At 35.2% G+C, this 27,056-nt stretch overlaps 1 protein-coding gene across 5 annotated transcripts in view; it reads left to right on the top strand.

The window, feature by feature from the left end:
• Positions 1 to 27,056, top strand: part of PPP1R12A (protein phosphatase 1 regulatory subunit 12A) — a 161,186-nt gene that overhangs the window by 112,546 nt on the left and 21,584 nt on the right. For 2 of the 5 annotated variants that reach the window (XM_043880271.1, XM_043880288.1), the window contains exons 10-19: positions 3,985 to 4,200; positions 5,450 to 5,544; positions 8,026 to 8,130; positions 9,060 to 9,227; positions 9,629 to 9,805; positions 18,144 to 18,234; positions 19,296 to 19,490; positions 19,730 to 19,898; positions 21,688 to 21,809; positions 24,352 to 24,417. In XM_043880271.1, the coding sequence (XP_043736206.1) occupies positions 3,985 to 4,200; positions 5,450 to 5,544; positions 8,026 to 8,130; positions 9,060 to 9,227; positions 9,629 to 9,805; positions 18,144 to 18,234; positions 19,296 to 19,490; positions 19,730 to 19,898; positions 21,688 to 21,809; positions 24,352 to 24,417 (1,404 nt within the window). The remainder of the gene's footprint in view (positions 1 to 3,984; positions 4,201 to 5,449; positions 5,545 to 8,025; positions 8,131 to 9,059; positions 9,228 to 9,628; positions 9,806 to 18,143; positions 18,235 to 19,295; positions 19,491 to 19,729; positions 19,899 to 21,687; positions 21,810 to 24,351; positions 24,418 to 27,056) is intronic. The other 3 variants (XM_043880279.1, XM_043880294.1, XM_043880303.1) reach the window with 3 other exon arrangements.

Here is a 27,056-nt window from a genome sequence, read left to right as displayed (position 1 = left end):
GAATGATTCCTGTAGCAATGAGATCAAGCCTATAATTTGTGGATATATTAACTGTAAAACCATTAGTTTGATCTTATGATTTAACTAAATAGTAAGTTTATTTCATTATTTAACTTAATAAGTTAAATAATGTATATTTTATATTATATTAAAATTTTATCTTAACAGTTGGTTTATTGTTAGTTAATGTTTTAACTAACAATAAGTTTAACTAACACTTTATATATATAACTCTGTAGTCAAAGTAAATATTGTTGCAATCTTAAAAAAGATTATCTATTCTGTTATCTACACATACATTCCAGTACTTGTAAACTATATTTTCTTTACTAGATGATGAAAATAGAGTTTTCTTGATTACATGTTCTTGCTAATTGAATCTAATTATCAAACATAATAAAATTCAATAAAAGACTATGTGCTATGGGTATATGAAGTATACCAGTAAAAGTTTATAATTGTAAAAGAGTGGTTTTAAAATGGAAGAAATCATTTTTGATTTGAGATAGTGGAGTTAGAACATTTATGATAGATTTTAAAGAATGTGTAGGTAGTATTTCAGCCTAACAGAGAGGAGAGTTTGTACAGTTTGTTGAAAGAGAAGAGAAACAATGTGATCAAAGTAGGGATAATATGGAGTATTTTTGCAGGAAAAATGAGTTGTCAAGTTTGATTAATTTACAGGATACATACGTGAAGTGAAACGGGAAAAGTAGAGCCAAACTGTGAAATGTTTTCATTCCAGTGGTAACGTGTTTGTGATTTGATAGATACAGAGAATCATAGATATTTGAACAAGGCCATAAGAGAATTATTCTTTACAGAATATTATTCTGACACCAGTGTACAGGTGTATTTGAAGATGAGAGACTGAGTGAAAGGTTTATTAGAAAGTCATTGAAGTTTCCCAACATGATAAAGAATATAAATCAGAAAAGTGGCAGTGGTTTTATATAAAGGAGAGGAGGAGGTTTAGAGACTTGTCACTTAATTTATAATTGCAGGAAGATGACAAAGAAGAGGTCTAACATGACTTGCAAGTTGCAAATTCAGGGGATTGGGGCTTGCTCCACAGTCCAGTGGTTAAGAATCCCTGCTTTCACTGCAGGGACCATGAATTTGATCCCTGATCAGGGAATTAAAATCCCACATCCTACATGCCTGCACAACATGGCCAAAAAAAATTTTTTTTAGGGGTTGAATAGATTACTTATGCCAGTAACAGAAATAGGGAACCAAGGATGAGTTGGTTTGGAAATAAAGGTGTTATACTTTAAACATTGTTTCAGTTTCAGGTTCCAGTTTCCTTATATATAGTCTATTCTACAGGTAAATAGAAATTCAGGACTAGGAAATTAGGAGTGAGATTGAGTTGCAGAATAGCAAATTTGAGAATAAGCTGAATACAATGCTTGAGGATATAAAGGAGACCCTACTCCCAACACTCGGAAGAAAATATAAGGAGAAGATAGGATATATGAGAACAGACTGTTGGAGTGCTTATGTTACAGGGCGATGACAAGGAAAGTTGCTACAACAAAAAGACCAAGAATGGGGATAGTCAGAAGAATAGGAAAGTCAAAATATTGTCCTGGTTATAAAAACAAAAAGAAGAATTTCAGGGAATAAGTATACTTGAGTTTCTCAAAGAGGTTCATTTATACACCAGAAACAGAAAGATGCCTTTAAACAGATAACCAGTTCTTAAATTGAAATTTATGTTAGAGAGAGAGGAAGTATGTCAGTTTTAACAGTACAACAAAATCTCTAAGTTGATAATACTACCTCATTTTTCTCAACTCTAAAATGATAGTAAAGTTCTATTTCATTGGGTGGTTGCAGGACTAAATGAGATAACCAACATGAAGCACTTAGTTTAGGCCTGACACAAGTGAACATTTGTTGATGTTCACTTCTGCTATAACATTCAGCAAATACTATTTACTATTTCATCATGGAAGAGTAAGATTTGTTTCCAGTTTGGGCAAGGTTCTAGGGGCAGAGAAGGATTAGCAAACCATAGTCTGTGGGCCAAACCTGGCCCACTACCTGCTTTTTATACAGTCTGCATATTAGAATGCTTTTAATATTTTTAAATGGTTGGCAGAGGCAGGGGAAGATTAAAAGAAAAAGAGTATTTCGTGACACAAATTCTAACTTCACTGCCCCTAAATAAAGTTTTATTGTAACACACCCACATTCTTTCACTTGTGTGTTACCTATGGATGGGTTTGTACTGTAACAGCATAGATGAGTAGTTAAAGCCTAAAGTTTACAACCTGACCTTTCATAGAAAAAAAGTTTGCCAACCTGTGTTCTCGAGTAGCGTGACATTAAACTCTGAAATCAGTAAGGAATCATCCCTGTGCCTATCATACTGAGTAAAATATTACAGAGCTTCCTGGACTTTCTCAGCCAGGGGAGACTTGAGCGTTTTACTGATTTTTTTTTTCACAGTGCCATTTGGCCCAAAGGAATACCTCTTTATTTCATTTATTAAGTAGCTACTACAAATAGGTTAGTAATGGTAGTTTGCACTGTGTCCAACAGATGTCACTGTACTTCACTTAAAATTTTAAAACATTCCATAGCACTCCTGTGATTTTGTTCTTGCATCTTGAATGCCTCAGTTCACATTTTGGGAACTGAGAAATGCTGTATGTCTTGAGTCTCTTTTCAACCCTATTGATAGGAATTAATTACTGGAAATACTAGAGGTTTTTTTGTCTAGAAAGTAGACCTCCAACATTATGGTGCTTTTAACAAGTTCTTTTAAACTTCTGTTACAGTAAACCTGGGCTATAAATGTGAAAGAAAGATTGTTTGGGGTTGTTTATTTTTAAATTACACATATCCTGTGCTTGTAGTAAGTAGTTAGTTGCTGTGTTAACCGTCTATATTTAACTGTGGTTGAATATTTAAACTCTTTAAGTGCAGTTGATGAAGTAAACTAGTTAAAGATTATGGGTGTTTCGTTTTTAGGGCTGTTGAAAAACTGAAATGAAATAAATATTTGTACAAAAATAGTTTTTAGTTGGCATGTTTAATGTTTGGTAGAAAAATCCAGTGGTAAATTTAAGACTATGATATTTAAAATATTAATGAATTAAATATTATAATTAGATATATATTGATGATTACTTTTGTTGATGATGGATTTAAAATTTCTTAACCCAAGAACAAAGTGAATAAAAACAAAATTTAAGTGCAGTAGTTTATTCACTCCATACTGGAATATTACCAGCTCTCTGTGCTTTTAACTGCCTTAGAAGTTTCTCAGTTAGATTTTTTCAGATGCTCTTATGCTAAAACTGGAACTTATTCCCAGTGATTCTTAAAGATTAGATAGTTACCCAGTATTGGGGTTTTACTTTATTATAAAATTCTTTTAAAAAAGGAGAAAAGTTTGTTTTGCTTATAACTTCCTTTTATATTTTCAAACTTTCAATCTGTGTCTCTTTACCTGTTTTATTTTAATTGGCTTTAGTATGATTTCATTGCTCCTATCATGCCTGTGGTGGAATCAGTAGATCCCGCATCGTGGAGGCAGGGCTTGCGCAAAACTGGCATTGTTCTTGTGCCCAGTAAGGGTGAAAAATCTATGGTGAGGCTTTTCCATGTGCAAGGATTTATGTTAGGTTACAACATAACAAGTTTAATGTGAATATTGGTTTCAACGATGCATGGTTTTAAGTCATTATGGTGTGCTCATTTCTCTTCTCTATTTGCATCATAATTTTTCTGTGTGATACAAAGTGTGGAGTGTGTGTTCTTAAACCTAACATCTCAACAGGTAATATTTCTTTTTTCAGTTTTAGATCTTTACATTTTGACTAAGACATTAACCTGCTTAGTAAGTGTTTCTCTTGAAACTGTTAACTGTAATTTTAAAGCATTTAATCTGTAAACTTCTCCTTTCCAGTTTAAGGACTGATTGGTCTTGATAATTTTTTTTCCTTTTCCTGAAAAATAAAATAAAAACAGTTTCCAACTTCAGCTACAAAAATTTCTCCCAAAGAAGAAGAGAGAAAAGATGAATCTCCTGCATCTTGGAGGTTAGGACTTAGAAAGACGGGCAGTTACGGTGCACTTGCAGAAATCACAGCATCTAAAGAGGCTCAGAAGGAAAAAGACACTGCAGGTGTCATGCGCTCAGCTTCAAGTCCCAGACTTTCCTCCTCTTTGGATAATAAAGAAAAGGTAATCTGTTTCACAATTTGGTTTCTATAAGAACTATAACAATTGGTTCTCCACTGTGTATCATTATAATATCTATATATCAACTTAATTCAATTGATTTAAAGAATGACGTGAAAATACAAATGTACCTACCTTCAGCCAATATCTATATGGAATATAATTATTGGGGAAATCAGATATATTTACCCAAAACATAAATTATGAGACTGTACTCAATTATAGGAATCCTTTACTCTGTAAAGGAATTCTTTACTCAGTAAAATCTATCAAGTAACAATCTAATTTTATTTATTAAGAAAGATTTTCAAACTTTAGGAATGCATTTGTTCTAGACTGTGATTATACTCATAGGTTGCATTTATCCAGTATCTACAATTTCTTTACCTACTTTTTCATCTGATACATCACAGCTTTGTCCTAGTGAGCAGTTTTAATAGCTGTATTTTGAAAGGCATTATTAAATTGCATTAAATACAATGCACCACAGTTCTTTCAATGCTATTTTATGTAATTGGATTGTTTATTTTCCATTGCATTTTTAGTACTCAGATATTTTTCCATATAGCTTTCTTGCTCTATATAAGAATGTTTATTTGTATGTATTGAAATTCAGAAATGAATTATTCATAAAGTAATCTTAGGATTTTTATTTTGTGTAAATTTATTGTCCTATTGTCTTCCAAGTACTTGATGGATACCATATAATGAGAATATAACAGATTCCATTACATGGCATCTACACTCTTAGATTTGGATAAATATAATTAAAATAATTTTTTGTTTTGTATAATGTTATTTTTTAAAGCATAGAATATCAAAGTACTAAATAGCTTATATAACATAAACAGTTGAGACTTACCAATGAATCATATTTGAGAACTCTTTTCTCTGAAAGAAATAAGGATGTTTTGTCTTATAATACTATGTTACAGTAAATAATATGTTACAGAAGTTTTAGAAACAGTCATTAAAATGTGGAAGAATTTTTCTTATGTTAAAATGATCTAATTCTAGATTAAAGGAGAAAGAAAAGAAAATTAATTTGAGCAGGCTGTCATGTAGTGCTTACAGTACTTGAGTATTGATAGACATCAGTTTTAGAGTTTCGCTAGGAATGATGGAAATATTATCAAGTAAACTGTGATGATGGTGTAATTATATGTAGTTGCATACTTTTTCCATACTTTTAGCAGCACCTGTAACCATCGCACGGGTTTATTTTCACTCTCTGTTTCTCGCCATTGTGTAGGAGAAAGATAGTAAAGGAACTAGGCTTGCATATGTTGCACCTACAATACCAAGACGACTCGGCAGTACATCTGACATTGAAGAGAAAGAAAACAGGTGAGTGCATTATGATTTGCTTTATTTATTTATTTTTTTACTATGAAATCTTTACTATCTAGCATGAGAGTTAATATATGCGGGTTGGGTGGTTGTGATTATATGGGATATGGATTTCAGGAAGGAATGGAGGGTATCCCTAACAGTAACAGCATCAGGTGCGCGGGTCTGAGGGGGCACAGAATTGGTATGTTCATGAAATAACAGTATAAATAAAGGCTTTATGGTTGTATCAGAGGAAGAGGACAGTTGTGGCAGATGAGGTCACTGAATAGTGTATGTATGCTTCTAAATATTTGGAACATAATACAAAAGGAGAAGGAAGGGAGAAAAAGCCATTACTTGACCACTGACAACATTTTAGTTTGTTTCTTCACTTTTCAATACATATAGAGTATGAGAACTTTTTAATTGTAGTCATGTTATTCAGTTTGTGTCTTTTTCTTTCACCTGAGATCTCATAAGCAGTCTTAAATGTTAGCATGTTGACTATGAGGGATCCATATTTTCTAAGGGATTCTTGCCCACACTAGTAGACAAAGTGGTCATCTAAATTAAATTCTCCCATCCAGTCCATTTTGGTTCACTGATTACTAAAATGTCGATATTCACTCCTGGAGTCTGAAGTCAAGTGGGCCTTAGGAAGCATCGCTACGAACAGACCTAGTAGAGGTGATGAAATCCCAGCTGAGCTGTTGCAGGTCCTAAAAGACGATGCTGTGAAAGTGCTGCACTCATTATGTCAGAAAATTTGGAAAACTCAGCAGTGGCTACAGGACTGTAAAGATCAGTTTTGATTCCAATCCCAAAGAAAGACAATGCCAAAGAATGCTCAAACTACTGCACAATTGCACTCATCTCACACGCTAGCAAAGAAATGCTCAAAATTCTCCAAACCAGGCTTCAACAGTACATGAACCGTGAACTTCCAGATGTTCAAGCTGGATTTAGAAAAGGCAGAGGAACCAGAGATCAAATTGCCAGCATCCGTTGGATCATCGAAAAAGTAAGAGTTCCAGAGAAACAACTACTTCTGCTTTATTGACTATGCCAAAGCCTTTGACTATGTGGACCACAACAAACTGTGGAAAATTCTTAAAGAGATGGGAATGCTAGAACCTCCTGACCTGCCTCCTGAGAAATCTGTATTCGGGTCAAGAAGCAACAGTTAGAACCAGGCATGAAACAACAGACTGGTTCCAAATCGGGAAAGGAGTATGACAAAGCTGTGTATTGTCACCCTGCTTATTTAACTTATGTGCAGAGTACATGATGAGAAACGCTGGGCTGGAGGAAGCACAAGCTGGAAGCAGGATTGCTGGGAGAAATATCAGTAACCTCAGATATGCAGATGACACCACCCTTATGGCCGAAAGCGAAGAGGAACTAAAGAGCCTCTTGTTGAAAGTGAAAGAGGAGAGTGAAAAAGTTGGCTTTAAAGCTCAGCGTTCAAAAACTAAGATCATGGCATCTGGTCCCATCACTTCATGGCAAATAGATGGGGAAACAGTGACAGACTTTATTTTTTTGGGCTCCAAAATCACTGCAGATGGTGACTGCAGCCATGAAATTAAAAGACGCTTGCTTCTTCGAAGAAAAGCTATGACCAACCTAGACAGCATGTTAAAAAGCAGAGACATCACTCTGTCAACAAAGGTCCATCTAGTCAAGGCTATGGTTTTTCCAGTAGTCATGTATGGATGTGAGAGTTGGACAATGAAAAAGGCTGCATGCTGAAAATTGATGCTTTCAAATTGTGGTGCTAGAGCAGATGCTTGAGAGTCCTTTGGACTGCACGAAGATCAAACCAGTCAATAATCCTAAAGGAAATCAGTCCTGAATGTTCATTGGAAGGACTGATGCTAAAGCGGAAGTTCCAATACTTTGGCCACCTGATGCAAAGAACTGATTCCTTAGACTAGATCCTGATGCTGGGAAAGACAGAAGGCAGGAGGAGAAGGGGATGCAAAGAATGAGATGGTTGGATGGCAACACTGACTCATGGACATGAGTTTGAGCAGAGGAGTTGGTGATGGACAGGGAGGCCTGGTGTGCTGCAGTCTTCGGGGTCACCAAGAGTTGGACACGACTAAGCAGCTGAACTGAACTGACGTTAGCGTGTATTTTCAACAAACATTGTTTTTCATCAGTACATAGTATTTGTAGAGTAGATCTGCTGATATTAAAGTAACCATGCCCCCTGCCCAAACTGTGGACATTGAAATTATATAATATTTTGTCATCATAAATAAAACTTCTATAGACATTTCTGTTTCCCCTCATAGGTAGAATTATTCCTTAGGTATAGAATCTTAGAACTGGAATCTTAGTGAATTGCTTTCATTTCTTAACAAATATTCCAAAGTGTTTTTCTAAGGGAGTTGACTAGTTTTTACTTCTACTGTGTTTATTAATGTGCAGCTTCTTTAACTCTATTTTAAAATTATCTGCCAGAATCTGAAGGATATTTTTTTTTCACAGAGATTCTTCAAGTTTGCGAACAAGTAGTTCATATACAAGAAGAAAATGGGAAGATGATCTTAAAAAGAATAGCTCCATTAATGAAGGATCAACTTATCATAAAAGGTAATAATATAATTCTTAAGTAACGTTCATGTATTCTTTTATTAAAATATGAGGCAGTTTGTTTGGGGCTCTCAGTTTAATATTAAAAATGTGCTTTTATATATTTTTTTGTTGTTTAAATAAAACTTTCATTTAAAGACACAGAATATATATTTAACAACAGGTTGAAAGTTTGCTCCTAAAGACACAGAATATATATTTAACAACAGGTTGAAAGTTTGCTCCTACTTATGCCTTCCTATTATGTATTTTTAAATTAAATATTTTGAAGTATCTTTTAGATTATATTGAAAAGGAACTCTGTATATAATTACATATAAGTCGATTAAGTAATTGACTGGAGCATTTGGAATAGTCAGTAACTTGATTTATCTCATTTGCTGACTTGAAAAGTTTTTATTTGTGTTAGAACTCAGAGTAGTAGAAATGCCTTGGATTGGAATGTTGGTAATATCATATTGGAGAGGGAGTAGAAGATCTATGCATTATTTTTTCTGCTGAGAGCGATCAAAAAGACTAAAAGATCGACAGATATAATATAGGCATGGGTCACTCCTAAGGCTGTGATCCATTGCCGAAACATTTTTTTTCAAAAATGTTAGTCTTAACTTCCCCTGAGTAAAACCAAAGTGTTTTTCCAGGCAAGTCCATATGACATAGAACTGTTCCAGAAACGTAAGCTGTCAGATCATCTTTAAATCTTGTTGGTGGGTGGGGGTTTAGTAAAAGGATGCACTACCAAATTAGTAAAATCATTTAGACTCTAGCAAGTTGTAGGTGCAACTCTTGGTGCTGGAGCCGGTGGTGTATTTAGGAACACAGTTTTTAAGATTTTTTTTCCTAGCCTTGTGACTCTGTATAATGTATAGGCATTGACTATAGAATACACCTACAGACACATCCTATATAGATATGACTCTTTCCTTTAGTTGCTCCTTTGGTAGAAGACAAGATGATTTGATTAGTTCTAGTGTTCCAAGCACCACATCAACACCAACAGTTACCTCTGCAGCTGGGCTTCAGAAAAGCCTGCTTTCCAGCACAAGCACTACTACAAAGATCACAGCGGGTTCCCCCTCAGCAGGCACACCAAGCAGGTGAGTCACAGATACGTGTTGTATTCAGGCCTCCTGTGTGCTTACGTATGTGCATGCATTTTTGTGTAGAAGATTGTGGGGCTCTGGATTTTTTCATTGACCTGGTTAAAATTATTTACAACCAAAAATTGATTCCAAAAGAGGCAATTATATGTCTGGGGAAAAAAGTTAAGTTCCTGACTTAAGAACTTTTCCTTGAATTAAGCTTCTTAAAATGTAAATTTCTCTCTGACAGCTCTGGGCTAACTTTTTGGTTCATGGTTGAACAATGTCTCACGTTGTGTGTTTGTTTTTCTTTAAAATCCATCCCTGTAGTCACATGTTTTCAGCTGCTAGAAAGTGCTTTCATTGTTTAGCTGTTTTCCTTTTCTCTTTTTGTGTTGCTGCTTATGATGCTATAGTACCTCAAATCGTTTGTGGGCTGAGGATAGTACTGACAAGGAAAAGGACAGTGTTCCTACGGCAGTGACCATTCCTGTTGCTCCAACTGCTGTTAACGCTGCAGCCTCTACCACAGCCCTGACCACAACTACTGCTGGCACTGTCTCCTCCACTGCAGAGGTCAGGGAGAGACGCAGGTGTGTACAGGTCCTAATAGCGCTGCTGATGTATCTTGCCCAATGATGTAAGTTGTCTGTTTTGTTCTGTTTTTTAATCTTGGGAAGTTGGTGTCCATCTCTTCAGCAGGTTAATACAATGAGATAACCTATGTCAGCTCAGAACTCTGTAAATTGATATAATTAGCAATTATTAGCATTTAGGCTTGGTAACCCACCTCTGACAGTTCTTGTTTAAAGGCACTGAGCCAGACAGTTATCTTACTTAGCCTTCTTAGTTTTAATGGTTGTTGGAATTCAAAACATTTTTGTAGTGAAGATCTAAACACGTACTCTAAACACATATCAAGCAAATCATACTCATGGAAAAGTAGATGTAACATGAAAAAGACAAGTTTTTTATTCTTCTCATTGTTTCCCCCTTCTGCTTCATTGTTAAGAAATTTGATGCTTAACAGGTTCCTTTTTGTTGTTATATTTGAGAATTTCATTTTAAAATTCCCTTCTTGAAAAAAATAAAAAAATTTTTAAAATAAAATTCCCTTGTTGAAGAATGGCTTCTTAGGCATCTGTGTAAGCCAAATAATTTTACATATGTTTAATTCATTCACTTAGTTTAAATTCTGGTATTTAAAAATAGAAGACACTTGTTAAATTTTTTAGAGTCTGTGAATTTATTTCGGGTGCTAAAACATACTTAGAGCACTGCGCTCTTCTTCCTGTTGCAGCCAGTTGGTATGGAATCATAGATGTGGAAAGGAACTTACTATTATCTTTTATGATATCCTTTACAGAAGAAAACTGAGTCCCAGCAATATTAAGTGACTTTTCCACTTTGATATGATTAGTGTGAGAGCTAAGGCTAGGCCCAAGATTACAGGAGAATCAGTGCAGGGAGTTCTTTCTGTCTGCTATATTGCTCATTGTCCCGAGCTTTGAATTTGGTTTTACCTCTTGGGAAAGCATATTTTAGGAAACTAAATGTAACCTCTTTAAATATTTTATTCTTTCAGAATTAACCACATAACTGATATTTTCTGTAACTAAAATACCAACCAGATTAATCTGGTTTTCTTTCTGGTACATAGTATTCATATATAGACAGTCTTATATATCTTTTGTCTCTGATGCCTAGCAAAATGCATGGTGTGCTGTAAAAGCAGTAGCATCTTTACAGTAAATTTGTGGTGATTATATGGAAAGTAACAAAATGTTAATGTTAAAAAAATGTTAAAAAATGTTTTAAAAATGTTAAAAAAATGAAAACTTTTTTAGATTAAAAAATTTTTCTTTTCTGTCATTGCATCTTTAGTTTCTGTCAATATATTTATATTTCATTTCTATTTTTATGGTGAAATTTAATGATACTTCGGGGCTTCCCTGGTAGCTCAGGCGGCAAAGTGTCTGCCTGCAATGCAGGAGACCCGGGTTCAATCCCTGGGTCTGGAAGATCCCCTGGAGAAGGAAATGGCAGCCCACTCCAGTACTCTTGCCTGGAGAGCCCTACAGGCACTTAGCACTTGTGATTTGAATACCAGTACAGGTCACATCACATTTTAATCACATTTTAATTACGCTTGCTTGGTTCTTCTCTGAGTTTTGTAAATTTTAGGTTTGGGGGTGTTTTCAGTGAGAGCACATAGTCACAGAAACTAGAGGATCATAGGCATTCATTCTCTTCTAGTGAAAATAAATTTAAAGGCTTTGCTTTTTTGGAAGGTAGTTAAAGGGGAAAAGGCTTGAGAATTCTTGATTTTTTTTACTCCTTGTCTGCCTTAATCCTAAAATAAGAGTTCTCTGTGGGTCAGAATTTCTTCTTCTGTAAAATCAGGTATTTAATTTACAATTTTTAACTTCTAGAATCCTTTCTATTTCTAGCATCCCATACTTTAAAATTTTTTTCCAGTGACAATTAAAGCCAATGACTATCTCCCAAAAATCATCAGTTGTTTCAGAACTAGTAAATTACGATTCTTAATCTCAGATTTCTTTATTTTTTTAATGTTGTTGAAAAGTATTAAGTTTCAGCCTTTCAGAATTAATCCTGTAAGATTTTAAAGATTGAGAATTAAATATTTGGCAATATTGTTAAGACACAGCAGGTCCTAATAGTGTAAGGGAAAAAAATGTCTATTGACATTTTTCCTAGTCTATATTATAGAAAATATGTCTTGTTTCAGTGATGTTTGCAGTAATATTAATGTTTGTGTTTTGTTTGATGTCAAATAGTTGTTTGCAATTTTGGCCTTGCTGTTTGTCTTCTTTTTTTTTTGGCCACTCAGCTTGTGGGATCTTAGTTCCCTGATAAGGGATTGAACCTTTGGCCCTTAGCAGTGAAAGCTCAGAGTCCTCACCACTGTACTTCCAGGGAATTCCCCTGTTTTATCTTTTAATTAAATTTTATTATTTCAAAATGTATATGGTTGAAAATTTTCCCCTGTATCATATATATGGTGATTTGGGGTTGCCATTCCCTTCTCCAGGGGATCTTCCCAACCAGGAACTGAACTCTGATCTTCTGCATTGCGGGCAGGTTTGTTACTGTCTGAGCCACCAGGGGAGCCCTGAATATTCTGTGGCTTAAAAAGATGTTAATACAGTTATGCCATTTTTATATATCCCTACATATGTACTTTTCAATACTGTGTAAAGTTACTGTGTACACTATTAAGTTCCACAGTATTGAGTTTTCCTGGTTTTATTGATCAGGTTTAGGTGAGAATTTTCTGTTTTTATAAAATTTCCAGTTGATTAATTGGAGGGAGGAGGCATCAGGGAGAAGAGCAGAGAAGCTTGCTTTAAATAGATGAGTTCCCTATTGGCCTAGAGGTTAGGATTCCGGACTTTCACTACCATAGCCTGGGTTCAGTCTCTGATGGAGGAACTGAGATCCCGCAAGCCTCGGGGAATAGCAAGATAGATAGACAGACAGGTGGGGCATGATGAAAAATTCTTTCGTTGTTCAAGTATTTCTAATTCTCCATAGCCTTTTCAAACTGCAAAATACTACCTTACTAATAACTTCATATGTGTAGTATGAATTCCCATGGTTTCGTATAACTACTCATTTTTACCATTTTCCCTTGACTCAGCCAGCTCCCATTTGACCACTTATCTTCCCTCTGGAAGGAAAAATGCTGAGTGAGAAGCAAGGGTTGGTATTGCTTTTTAGAGATGTAATTTGGTTGACTAACCAAAATATAAATTTTATTGAAACAAACCAAAAAAAGGTGTTAGTTGCTCTGTCGTGTCTGACTCTCTACAACCCCATGATCCCTCTGTCCATGGAATTCTCCAGGCAAGGATACTGGAGTGTGTAGTCATTACCTTCTCTAGGGGAGCTTCCCATTATAAATAAATATAAATGTTTCAGCCAGTAAATGTTAGGGAAAGAAATAATATACAGAATAATTGCTTTTACTGGGGGAAAAGTCCTTAAATTAGGAATAACCTTTGGATTGTTCAGAAAATAGTGGGCAGTCTAAGACTAGTAAGTAAAATTACACACCCTGTGTAGTTACAAGGAAGAAATCCAGTATGACAGTATGATACAGCAATGTTTAAGGCAGCAATGAAATTTGGTATATTGGGCCATCTTTTTTGATGACTAGCTCTTTGGAATTAAAAACATACTAAAAACATGAATTTTCTGTCTTCTCTATGTTCTATTCTTAGAGGTCTGCTCTGTATAGACAGCTCAAGGAAGGAGAAAGGAACTAAACATCAGATGGGGACTATCAAATGTATAGGAAATATGCATTACAAATTGATAGGCTAGGTTTTTATGCTAATTTAGGGCAAATGTTTATATGGAAATTTTAACTGAACAGAGTTTACAAATCTTTTAGCTAGTAATTTTTATGCCCCTAACCTGCATATGATAAATAGGTTTATTAATTTTCATAGCAGTTTGAAAGTATTGAAAAAGATTCTAGGCTTCTTGGGAGAGAGTGTGATAGTTGATAGTACTGTTTTCAGTGTGGGTAAAAGGGCATGCAAATTTCCCTGTTTTAAACTAAATATGAAAAACTTTGACCATATATAGTGGAAATCAGAATTTAGCCTTTTATGTTCATTTGACTTTTCAGAGCAGCTCATAAAATGCTGAAGTAATACAAGCACCTGTGTAGGCTGCTATAAACTTCTGTTTAACTAGATGTGGTATCACATATAGGTTTCATCTCTTTCTCTTATTTTTTCTCCTCATCTGGTGGAAGTACAAAAGCAATAAATTGCATAGGACCAATAGGTCCATAAATAAATTGGATGGATGAAAAAATAACCATTGAACCATGTTTTACAGGATAATATTTTACAGAGAACTTTTATACATTTAATCGATGTCAGTCATTCAGTTCAGTCGCTCAGTTGTGTCCGACTCTGTGTGACCCAATGGACTGCAGCACGCTAGGCCTCCATGTCCATCAGCAACTCCCAGAGCTTACTCAAACTCATGTCCATTGAGTCGGTGATGCCATCCAACCATCTCATCCTCTGTCGTCCCCTTCTCCTACCGCCTTCAATCTTGCCCAGCATTACGGTCTTTTCGAATGAGTCAGTTCTTCGCATCAGGTGGCCAAAGTATTGGTTTCAGCTTCAGCATCAGTCCTTCCAGTGAATATTCAGGACTGATTTCCTTTAGGATGGACTGGTCTGATCTCCTTGCTGTCCAAGGGACTCTCAAGAGTCTTCTCCACACCACAGTTCAAAAGCATCAATTCGTTGATGCTCAGTTTTCTTCATAGTTCAGCTCTTACATCCATCCATGACTACTGGAAAAACCATAGCTTTGCCTAGATGGACCTTTGTTAGCAATAATGTCTCTGCTTTTTAATATGCTGTCAAGGTTGGTCATAACTTTTCTTCCAAGGTACAAGCGTCTTTTAATTTCATGGCTGCAGTCACCTTCTGCAGTGATTTTTTTGTGAGACCCCCAAAATAAGTCTGTCACTGTTTCCACTATTTCCCCATCTATTTGCCACGAAGTGATAGGACCAAATCCCATGATCTTAGTTTTCTGAATGTTGAGTTTTAAGCCAACATTTTCACTCTCCTCTCACTTTCATCAAGAGGCTCTTTAGTTCTTCTTCACTTTCTGCCATAAGGGTGCTGTCATCTGCATATCTGAGGTTATTGATATTACTCCCGGAAATCTTGATTCCAGCTTGTGCTTCATCCAGCCCAGCATGTCTCATGATGTACTCTGCATGTAAGTTAAATAAGCAGGGTGAAAATATACAGCCTTGTCGTACTCCTTTCCTGATTTAGAACCAGTCTGTTGTTAAATGTCCAGTTCTAACTGTTGCTTCCTGACCTGCATACAGATTTCTCAAAAGGCAGGTAAGGTGGTCTGGTATTCCCGTCTCTTTCAGAATTTTCCACAGTTTATTGTGATCTGCACAGTCAAAGGCTTTGGCCTAGTCAATAAAGCAGAAGTAGATGTTTTTCTAGAGCTCTCTTGCTTTTTTGATGATCCAACGGATGTTGGCAATTTGATCTCTGGTTCCTCTGCCTTTTCTACGTCCAGCTTGAACATCTGGCAGTTCACGGTTTATGTACTGTTGAAGCCTGGCTTGGAGGATTTTGAGCATTTCTTTGCTAGTGTGTGAGATGAGTGCAGTTGTGCGGTCGTTTGAGCATTCTTTGAATTGCCTTTCTGTGAGTTTGAAATGAAAACTGACCTTTTCCAGTCCTGTGGCCACTGCTGAGTTTTCCAAATTTGCTGGCATGTTGAGTGCAGCACTTTCACAGCATCATCTTTCAGGATTTGAAATAGCTCAACTGGAATTCCATCACATCCACTAGCTTTGTTCATAGTGATGCTTCCTAAGGCCCACTTGACTTCACATTCCAGGATATCTGGCTCTAGGTTGAGTGATCACACCTTCGTGAATATCTAGGTCGTGAAGGTCTTTTTTTGCATAGTTCTTCTGTGTATTCTTGCCACCTCTCTTAATATCTTTGACTTCTGTTAGGTCCATACCATTTCTGTCCTTTATTGAGCCCATCTTTGCATGAAATGTTCCCTTGGTGTCTTTAATTTTCTTGAAGAGATCTCTGGTCTTTCCCATTCTATTGTTTTCCTCTATTTCTTTGCATTGATTGCTGAGGAAGGCTTTCTTATCTCTCCTTGCTATTCTTTGGAATTCTGCATTCAAATGGATATATCTTTCCTTTCTCCTTTGCTTTTTGCTTCTCTTCTTTTCACAGCTATTTGTAAGACCTCCTCAGACAGCCATTTTGCTTTTTTGCACTTCTTTTTCTTGGGGATGGTCTTGATCCCGGTCTCCTGTACAATGTCACGAACGTCTGTCCATAGTTCATCAGTCACTCTGTCTATCAGATCTAGCCCCTTAAATCTGTTTCTCACTTCCACTGTATAGTCATAAGGGATTCGATTTTGGTCATACCTGAATGGTCTAGTGGTTTTACCCACTTTCTTCAACTTAAGTCTGAATTTGGCAATAAGGAGTTCATGATCTGAGTCACAGTCAGCTCCCAGTCTTGTTTTTGCTGACTGTATAGAGCTTCTCCATCTTTGGCTGCAAAGAATATAATCAGTCTGATTTTGGTGTTGACCATGTGGTGATGTCCATGTGTAGAGTCTTCTCTTGTGTTGTTGGAAGAGGGTGTTTGCTGTGACCAGTGTGTTCTCTTGGCAAAACTATATTAGCCTTTGCCCTCCTCCATTCCGTACTCCAAGGCCAAATTTTCCTGTTACTCCAGGTGTTTCTTGACTTCCTACTTTTGCATTCCAGTCCCCCATAATGAAAGGACATCTTTTTTGGGTGTGAGTTCTAAAAGGTCTTGTAGGTCTTCATAGGACTGTTCAACTGCAGCTCCTGCAGTGTTACTTGTCGGGGCATAGGCTTGGATTACCGAACTCTGGGAAACGAACAGAGATCATTCTGTCATTTTTGAGATTGCATCCAAGTACTGCATTTCAGACTGTTTTGTTGACTATGATGACTACTCCATTTCTTCTAAGGAACTCCTGCCCACAGTCGTAAATATAATGGTCATCTGAGTTAAATTCACCCATTCCAGTCCATCTTAGTTCGCTGATTCCTAGAATGTCAACGTTCACTCTTGCCATCTCCTGTTTGACCACTTCCAATTTGCCTTGATTCATGGACCTAACATCCCAGGTTCCTATGCAATATTGCTCTTTACAGCATCAGACCTTGCTTCTGTCACCAGTCCCATCCACAACTGGGTGTTGTTTTTGCTTTGGCTCCATGCCTTCTTTCTTTCTGGAGTTATTTCTCCACTGATCTCCAGTAGCATACTGGGCACCTACCAACCTGGGGAGTTCATCTTTCAGTGTCCTATCTTTTTGCCTTTTCATACTGTTCATGGGGTTCTCAAGGCAAGAATACTGAAGTGGTTTGCCATTCCCTTCTCCAGTGGACCACTCTCCACCATGTCCCGTCTGTCTTGGGGGTCCCCACACGGCATGGCTTAGTTTCATTGAGTTAGACAAGCTGTGTTCCGTCTGATCAGATTGGCTAGTTGTCTGTGATTGTGGTTTCAGTGTATCTGCCCTTTGACGCCCTCTCTCAGCACGTGCCGTCTTACTTGGGTTTCTCTTAGCTTGGACGTGGGATATCTCTTCACGGCTGCTCCAACAAAGCGCAGCCGCTGCTCCTTGCCTTCGACGAGCGGTAGCTCCTCTTGGCGACCTTGGACGAGGGTCAGCTTCTCTTGGCCGCTCCTGTGCCGTGCATCCGCCACTCCTAGGCTTAGATTTAAAATATAAAATCTAGTGAAGATAATACCAAATGCTATATTCTGTATCAGAAAATCAGTGACCCAAGAGTAATATGCTGATTTTAAAGGAGTTCATGTATAACAGCACTTGAATTTTTAGATGACTCTAAGTATGAGCAAAAGTATGATGACTGCCAAAAATATTTTTAGTAAATGCAGGATGACAGGAGTGCAGGGAGTCGTGCTTCTTCACTAGTCATCTCATATCCTAAAAACTGTATTCAGTCCTAATGATTTTACCATAAAAAAACATTGACAGTCTAGAGTTTAGCCATATAACTTCACATATTATCTAGGATGATGTTGCAGGGACTCAAGAAAGGAGCTAAGAGTAATGATACTACACGTTTGGAAAAACAAAACTGGATAGGAAAAACTTTTAAAAATATATGTTAATATGAGTAGTTCCAGTTTAAAAAACCATCAAACTGCGTTGTTGAATATCAGAATGGGTCTAACCGTTTTCTGATGACTCTTTCTTAAAATCCCTTAAAATGCTGAACTTAAAAGTTTCATTTATGTACATTCATGTGTGGTTACATTCATAGGTAATGTATTTCCAGCTGATGATTTTTATTTATTACTGTAGATCATACCTCACTCCTGTTAGAGATGAAGAGTCTGAATCCCAAAGAAAAGCAAGATCTAGACAAGCAAGACAGTCTAGAAGATCAACACAGGTATATTTAATGTGTGTAATATATAAAAGTTCAGAATTATGTTTCCCCTTTTCACATTTCTGTGAAAATATTGATCTCAGTAAATATAATGAATGAATCTTAAAATATAAAAGTTGCTTTAGTAATCCTACTGTAGCCTTTTAAATATAGCTATGGTGTTAATATTACATTTTATCTAATTACATTTCATCTAATATTACATATGGCTATTACTGTTAAGGCATGTTTTGTATGTCTTTGTATATTTCTTTGAGTATTTATGTTTCTATTCCTAATATAGTGTCTGATTCAAGAGTATTTGATTAGTGTTAAAAATGAATCATATATGATGTCTCATAATTATTAAATAATTCTGAGTATTTGGAAGGGGTGGGAAATAAGCATTTTATGTTAGTTGTTTCAAAAAGCTAATGTGCAAGTATGAGGAAAATGTCAACTCCCGCTAATTATCATCTTCTTACCTCCTTGCCATTCTGATTCTGTCTCTTATATCTCTTTCTGTCTTCCCTTTCCCGCAGTTCAGGGGCTCCAGAGTCCAGATAAACTATTAGATCCTTACCATTACTTACATTTCAAGTTACACTATGTATTTGGTAGGATCTTAACTTTTTTTTGTTTTTAACATGTTTTTTCTGTCTTGTACCTTTACATCTTGAAATTCAATCTATCCTTTTGGGGACTTAACCTTCAAAAATTACCACTTTACTGAAATCTTCTCTTTGTGCATCTGCGTATATAAAAACTCATAAATACATGTAACTTTAATATATAAATAGTGTATATATTTGCTTTTCCTTCTTTCTTTGAACTTCTGACGAATATATATATTCATACGGTCGGTTCCTGTGCTATTTTGTTAATTTCTTTAATATAGAGAGAATTTCTTGCATGTATTTTCTTTGCCAGTACATATTACTGTGCTTGCTTATGATGATTCTTCATAGAATGAATATGACTTGCTAAGTAGAAATTCTGTTTAAATTTGCAGACCAGTTCTAAACATGCATATTTGACTTCTAATACATTCATATTTAATTTAATACACCTTTTTTTGTGTGCAGGGGGTAACATTGACTGATCTTCAGGAAGCTGAAAAAACAATAGGGAGGAGTCGTTCCACCCGAACCAGAGAACAAGAAAATGAAGACAAAGAGGAAAAAGAGAAACAGGATAAAGAGAAGCAGGAAGAAAAGAAGGAGTCAGAAACATCTAGAGAAGATGAGTACAAACAAAAGTACTCCAGAACGTATGATGAGGTAATGATATACCAGCAGCTCGGCAGGTCACATGGCATGGGTGGTTCCTGTGATTCTCAGAATGCAGGAGATTTATTTACTAACAAACCACATACAAGTTACTCATAGGATTTTAACTGGAAGTCTTAATTATTTTGACATGAGTAGAACATTACTTTTCCTTTAAAATGAACTTAAATATTTTATGTTTTTATCTGTGTTTAATATTCCGAATGGGTGTTAATTTTCACGTTTCACAGACTTATCAACGCTACAGACCAGTATCAACTTCAAGTTCAACCACTCCCTCCTCTTTACTTTCTACAATGAGCAGTTCACTTTATGCTTCAAGTCAGTTAAACAGGCCAAATAGTCTTGTAGGTATAACTTCTGCCTACTCCAGAGGATTAACAAAGGAAAATGAAAGAGGTAAGAACGAAAATTTGAAAGCACTTTGTTTCCTTCAGATAATTCTTTGAGTTGGTTTTTCCTAATTAATATAGTTTAACAGAAAAGAACCAACATCCTAAAGTGGGACTCAGTTCTACCTAACCAGAGAGAATATGATGGTTGAGAATGAGAAAAGTAGAAAATAAAAACAGAAAATTGTATGATCTGGCATTGATACATGTATCTTTATTGCCTAAGACCTCAAAAATCTTTATGTAGATCAACATAGAAAAGTTGGTATAGAAAAACTGGTGGGGTGATTATTTCTAAGAACAGTTTAGTGATGTTTCAAGTCATTTCTTGCATATTATGTAGATCATATCTTTTAACTGTTTATTGTGAAATTGTTTTAAAAATCATTTAACATATATATATAAATTCCTTGCCAAAATTATTTCTATGTTTATTTCTTGAAAAATAGGTTTCTTTTTCAGCTGTATATTGGCATGTTGATGCTAACTATTAACATTTCCGATTATTGCTTATAAACTTCTTATATAAACACTAATTAACTCCTACTTTAAGAAATGGGTGCTAAATAAAAGTATTCCAATTATAGGTATTTTATATTTTAAAAGCAAATCAGATAGTATTAGTCATGATAATATCAGTAGTCCTATAGGAGTAAGCTTCAGAAAATTAAAATTTTTTCAATTGCAAGCTGACTCTTCTTTTGTTGGTCATTGAAATATTTCAGTTCTTTAAACCTCTGAGTGTGAGGCCTGTATAATAATTATAAAAATTTTGAGCCAACATTTAAATTATGGACATTTGCATAAAAGTTCAAATTCTGTCTTCTATTAAAAAGTTGGAAGATATGGCAACACTGGATCCGAATTCTCACATCAGCAATTGATTAGAGCTGAGAAATAGCAGGCCCTTTGGAGTTGTGCCCCCCTGGTTCGACCCATTGGTTTTACCCATTTATATAACCTGGATGACCACTGTTGGTTTTGGAGTTTGAGGCCTTTGTACTAAACTAATTCTAAAAACATTAAACTCCTCTTAATACTAGAATTTTAGAGTTTCTTTTGCTGCTTTTTCTTCACAGGAGACAAGGAGCCTGCTGATGACACAGGAGCCTTTTGACAGTTATTTCTAGCATTACTTTGCTCCATATGTCTCCTTTTTAAAGCATATCCAGAGGTTCTAATAGTCTTCTTGTTTGTAAGTCTGAGGATATTTTAACTATCCCAGGAAGGGAACAAATTTGAAGACTTTACATTGATTTGTTTTTAATAAAAGATAATTTTTTCCCAGGGGGGATAAAAAGGTTTGCTCTGAGATACTAAAAGAAAATTCAGTGAATAGTGTATTTATTCTACTGCCCAGTGAGGACTGGGAATGGTAGAAGTAGAAACTGATAAATTTGTATGCCTACTAGCTGTTCCATTGTTACAAACTGTTTGGGTATGATAACTATTTTCCTGTCAGACATTAATAACTAGGGCCCCATTCTCTTGATAGGATTCATTTATTTTCTCTTCAGTAAATATTATGAAATGTGTCTTTTAAGCAAAATTTTTGTTTTAAGCACTAGAAAAATGAAGTAATTAAAATTAGTTCTTGATTTTCAAGAGTGTATCAAATGGGAGATACAGACATGTTTAAACCAAGTGTTATAGGAGCACTGAGGGGGCAAAAATTATTTCTGATTAGAGAACTTCAGAAACTTTCACAGCGGTTGACTTAGAATTGTTTTCATACTTACTTTGCAAATACTCTCAAGATGCATTGCTGCCATATGATTAATTTTCATCCTTAACAGAGGGAGAAAAGAAAGAAGAAGAAAAAGAGGGGGAAGATAAATCACAACCTAAATCAATCAGAGAACGACGGCGACCAAGAGAGAAAAGAAGATCTACAGGAGTTTCATTTTGGACACAAGATGTGAGAGTCTGTTAAAATATAACTACTTGATATATTCTTAATCTTTCTAGGAGTCTACACTAATAATTTCTTATATGCCTCAGATTATGTATTCTTTAGGTCATCACTATGTGTTTGAGCTAGTTATTTAAATCAGAAGAGCTTTTCTTTTTAAGAATAAACTACTCAGATTTCTGACATTACTTACAAGCAAGAGTACTGTCCCAGTATTGGAATAAAAAAATAATGGCTGCAATCTTATAAATATTAATTTTTTCTTCTTCATCTCTATTTGCCTTACATTATTGTTCATTTGCAGGAGAAAGAAGAACTATGGGATAACACAGTTAATGTGAAATTTATCCTATTTCAATACAACATATACTTCAGAGAGGCGAAACTAATTTAGTTTTTGGGGATTATTTTTTTAGCCTTTTCTTTTTTTCCAGAAAAAAAAAATGCAGAAACGTTCAAACATAAAGTATATCATTCCACCCCAGATATTCATTGTTAGGTTAAATCTCTACCACTTTTTCAACTCCCAATTATTTTGAAGAAAATTTTAGTAATACTATATATATAAAATTTCAGTATGAATTTTCAAGAGATAAGGACTCCTTTTTAAAATATTAAAATTTTATTTTTTAAAAGTAACCATAAATATTATCTTTTAATGAGTGATCATAATACCATGATCATGTTTATTTTAAATAAATTGACAATAAATCCTTAATATTGAATAGACAGTTTTAATGTCCTCCAGACTCATATTGCCATAAATGGTCTGTTGTAATTTTATTTTTTGCTGATTTGATTAGCATCCAAATAAGGACCATAAATTATGATTAGTTTTTTCTTTCAAGTCTCTTAAAAAATCAGTTATTCCTTCCATCTCTTTTTTTTCTTACAATTATTTTTTAATGAACTGGGTTATATTCCTGAAGTATAGTTTAATACATACATGTAGTTTTTTGTGTTTCCTATAAATTGGTAATTTGAGGTGTAGAAATGATCAGATTCTGGTTCAGTATTCTCTTGGCAGGGTGTTTTTTTCCTTTGTCAGGAAGTATGTGATGTCTGGTTGATTTTAATTGATTTCCCAGTAATATTTTAATAATAAAGCCTGTCAGTCTTAGCATCTTAGTAACTCTTACTACTTAAAAATTCTTATCTTTTTAATAACTTATATGTATTAGGTGTTTAGTAAGCAAAGCTTTTTTATACAGTATTTATTTTTCCCCAGTTTTATTTGGACTAGCTCTCCCTTCAAAACTCTACTTTCTAGAGTCATACATGTAACCAGCATTATAATGATTGTTCCTGAGATCTGTATAGGCAATAGTCATCTTTTTAATTTGACCTTGGATTGAATTGTGTTCTAATCAGCCATCAGCACAAATATCCTTTCCTTTCCATAGCCACGTGATTGAACCTGTATCAAACAGTTTACAAAAAGGGCTCTGTCAAAGAAAGGGTGGTGTATGGTTAGGCAAGTTATTATTTAGGTTTCATTTTTTTTTTCTTAGTTACCACTTTTCAAGAACTCTGAGCCTCCCCATTTTTAAAATTTTCAGTTCCTGTGTTCTTCCATGAAACAGTAATGCGTAAAGACAACCAGTTCATATTGTGGAGTTAATACATTTATATTAATAAATAATGCTAGTAGTAGCAGCATTGATTTCTCCTGTTTGCTTAGTAACTTCAAATACCATTTTTGCTAGATACCACGTGATAGGTTGTATAAAGATCCTCTATAATCCTTAGGACAATTCTGTAATGTTTTATCCCCACTTTATGGATGAGGTAACTATGACTCAGAATTTTCTTTATTAAATTTACCCTAACTCACAGAGCTGAAAATAGCTGTACCAGCCTGAAATAGGATGATTTAGTCTTAAAGCCTGTTGTATTTTTATATTGAGCCTGAGCCAGATGCGTTGACTGTGTATTTCCCTTTTCTTTTAGCCCTTTAAGGTTTATTGAGTTTTTAAGCCTTCCGATAGAATATTCCCATTGGCTGAATATAGGCTTTTAGCCTGTGTTTTCTATTTGGTGTGCTATAAATTCCCAAGAAATTGCTAGATAGCTAAACTACCTAAACATAATAGGATTGCTATATAAATCTTACCAAGCTTATAGAATAGAGCTTTTCTTACATAAGATAATGTTTCCTATTTTTGCTGCCTCATTATATTTGGGCAGCTAAATAGTATCTGTTTTGACTATTAAAGTACATACAATAACATCACAATATAAAATTGAGTATCATATTTTCACATTAAACCTCCAGCATCCTCATCCCCAGTATGAATGTGTTTCTTAAATCAGAATGTTAGGTGAATGGTCTTTCCTCACTATGTATGCTAACCTAATTAGATTGTACTATGTGGATAAAACAGGCTTCCTATAAACGGGGTAGAAAAATCCCCACTTAGAAACCAGGTTTCCTTTCCTGTTATGTTTTCCCAAGTCATTTTAAATTAGAAAAGCCTTAATATATTTAAATATTAACTGTTTAAAAATTATCTTTACTTTTCTAAAATAAATTGATAATCTATTTTAGAGTGATGAAAATGAACAAGAACAACAATCAGACACAGAGGAGGGATCCAATAAGAAAGAAGTTCAGGTAATTAGCATTATTTTTTGTATTTAGAAATATTTGTATTTTTAAGGATTGCTTACTTTTGTTTATATTTATTCATGTAAGGCAGTTACTGTACACTGTACCTGCATGCTGGGGATAGACCATCAGTGGTTTTCTGGAATCAGGTGTGGAGGGACTAGAAAGGGTCACAAAGAGTATTTCAGAGACATTGGGAATGCTCTAGATCCTGATTGAGAGGGTTTTTTTGGGTATACACAACTGTCAAAACTCATCAGACTGTGTACTCTAAGTGGATCTAGTTTATTGTATGTATGTTAGCCTTCAAAGTTGAAAAGAGAAAATGAGAAAACAGGTTTCCACTGCTCTCCAAAAGTAGACTGTTCAGTAATCTTTTGTAAGCCACATAAAGCAAATTACCTTATAACACATCTTGCTAACGGTTGCATTGGGTAAATTGAGATAAATTGCAGTGCACACAGTCAAAAGCTATGGCAACTTAAACTGAGTGTAGTTCCCAGGAAGGAGCTTGGAGACGCCTCTGTTACTCCTTAACGTGTTCTGCCTCTATAATGGCTTGCTGCAAAACACATTGAATGCTATTTTCACTTTTTGCCTTTAAGCAAGGACTACCTGTTACACCTTTGACCAAAGAAAAGTATCTAAAGGCTATCCAGAAGTAGCACATACCTTACCAGACACAGATTTTAGTTTTGTTAACAGCGGAGTTATATTCTGGAGAAGATAATAGGTCATTTTAACTTTCTTTACATTTGTTGAGAAATTTCGTGTCTCTAAACAACTTTTACATTCTTTATCACTGCTGATCTTTCCAATAATCTTCAGGAAAAGTTTCCCTGCCCTTCAACCCCAGTACTGATTAAAGAAATTGAGGCAAGTTTGATTGACAAGTTTGCATAGCTATCAAATGACCAAGGTTTCTTCCCACTCGTTTTTTCCCCTTCTGTTCTCTAATGTTTGGCTCTGCACAGAGCTGACATACGTGGAAGAACTTCGTTACATGGGAGTAGATTGTACAATATGAGCTAGTCTTAATGTTTTAAATTGAACAGTGTCCAGCCTGAAACGGCATTGTGGTCATACTTTCTTCATTTTGGTTTGACATTCCTATGTAAAGCTGTTAAGATTACTTTTAGTTGTTGGGATTGACAATAATGTGAAGTGACCAGAAGTTGGTTCCCTGTACTAGGTGACTGTGGACATTACTCTTGGGACCAAGTTTGTGTATTTTGACCCAAAAGGTACTTTTTATTTTATCTTTAGGTAGCCAGACAAGTTGAAGAATCAGTTACTTCCAAGGGTGAATTTTTTGCAGGACAAGTTTTGTAATTTTAAAACCCTTTGCCTGTCAGTTGTCAGCACTTCCCCTTTCACCTATGTCTCTTGTTTATTATTTTCTGTAAACTTGTCCATCATCTTCCTTGCCCAGTGATACCCTATGAATTCTCATCTCTCAAGGAGAAACAGTGGACAGATAAACAAGAGTGAGGGAATTAGTAAACCATCTCCAGCTGACACTTCTCACCGCCATATCACATGGATCCCTGGTCCCACCAGGCTGGGTGGGGTAGGAGGGGAAAGATTTTCTGGCTTCCAAACTTGTGGTTTTGAAGCATATTGATATATGTTATATTTAAGTCTTATTGTTAAAATTATATATGATATACATTGAGTAGAATATTGTTTTTATGAAAAAAAATTTCTTAGTTCCAAACAATTTAAGTAGTTTTTGTTCATTTTAAATAGAGCATTATTTAGATCTTGCTTTGTGCTAGCATTTTTTAATTTACAAGCAACACAACACTCAGCTTGAACTGGATTAAGCAAAGATAATTTACTGTATGTCAATTATATTATACAACCCTCTGTGTCAGCTTCATCCTCAGGCTGCTTTACAACATAGGACTGGAATTAGGTGATTAGTTTAGGCCAGACGAGGCCCTCCACTGAGGTAGTTCAGCAGTTTTGCTGTGAATAGGGGCTGCATGCCACCTCACCTAAACTTAGTGACTGCCGTACCTTGAGAGAAGGGAGGCTGGAGGTTAAGACACGAACATGTAGTGTCTTCCTCAATAGACTGGAACAGTGCTTCCACCAAGTGAGAGTTGCTCTCTTATGAAAATTTGTAGTGTCAGCCCTTGCTTTTCTGTGAAAAAGTATGATCAACCCAATTCTGTGCATTTTTGAAATAGTGTTATCACTACCTCAGAAGGGTGTTTTATAACAAAACTTTTACTCAGTTTATAGAATCCAAGTTCACCAAATAGAAAAAATGACTTTGTGGCATATACTTTTTTGCTTCACGGAAAAGTAAGTTTTAAGTTAACCAGAAAGTTGTTAAATTTTTTGAACTGCCTTTGAAACTATCTTCAGGATATAATTTTTTTGTTGTTGCTAGGATATAAATTTTTTAAAAATTAAAATAAAATTTGATCCAAAAACTTGAATTACTTTATCATAGTGTGGTTCATTATTCCATAAATGGGGCTTATGTTGCTTAGGCTATTATGATTTGCTTTCATTAAACTATTGGATGGTAAAACTTCTACCATGTGAAGAACATTAGTAATAAATCAAAAATTTAAATAAGGAAGCATGGCAAGAAACTATGAAGAAAGGATTAATAGATTTGATTATTTAAA

This window comes from Cervus elaphus, chromosome 3 (assembly GCF_910594005.1).
Source record: "Cervus elaphus chromosome 3, mCerEla1.1, whole genome shotgun sequence".
NCBI lineage: Eukaryota > Metazoa > Chordata > Mammalia > Artiodactyla > Cervidae > Cervus > Cervus elaphus.
The sequence above is the reverse complement of the archived record's forward strand: the minus strand, read 5'-3'. Positions and strand labels throughout refer to the sequence as shown.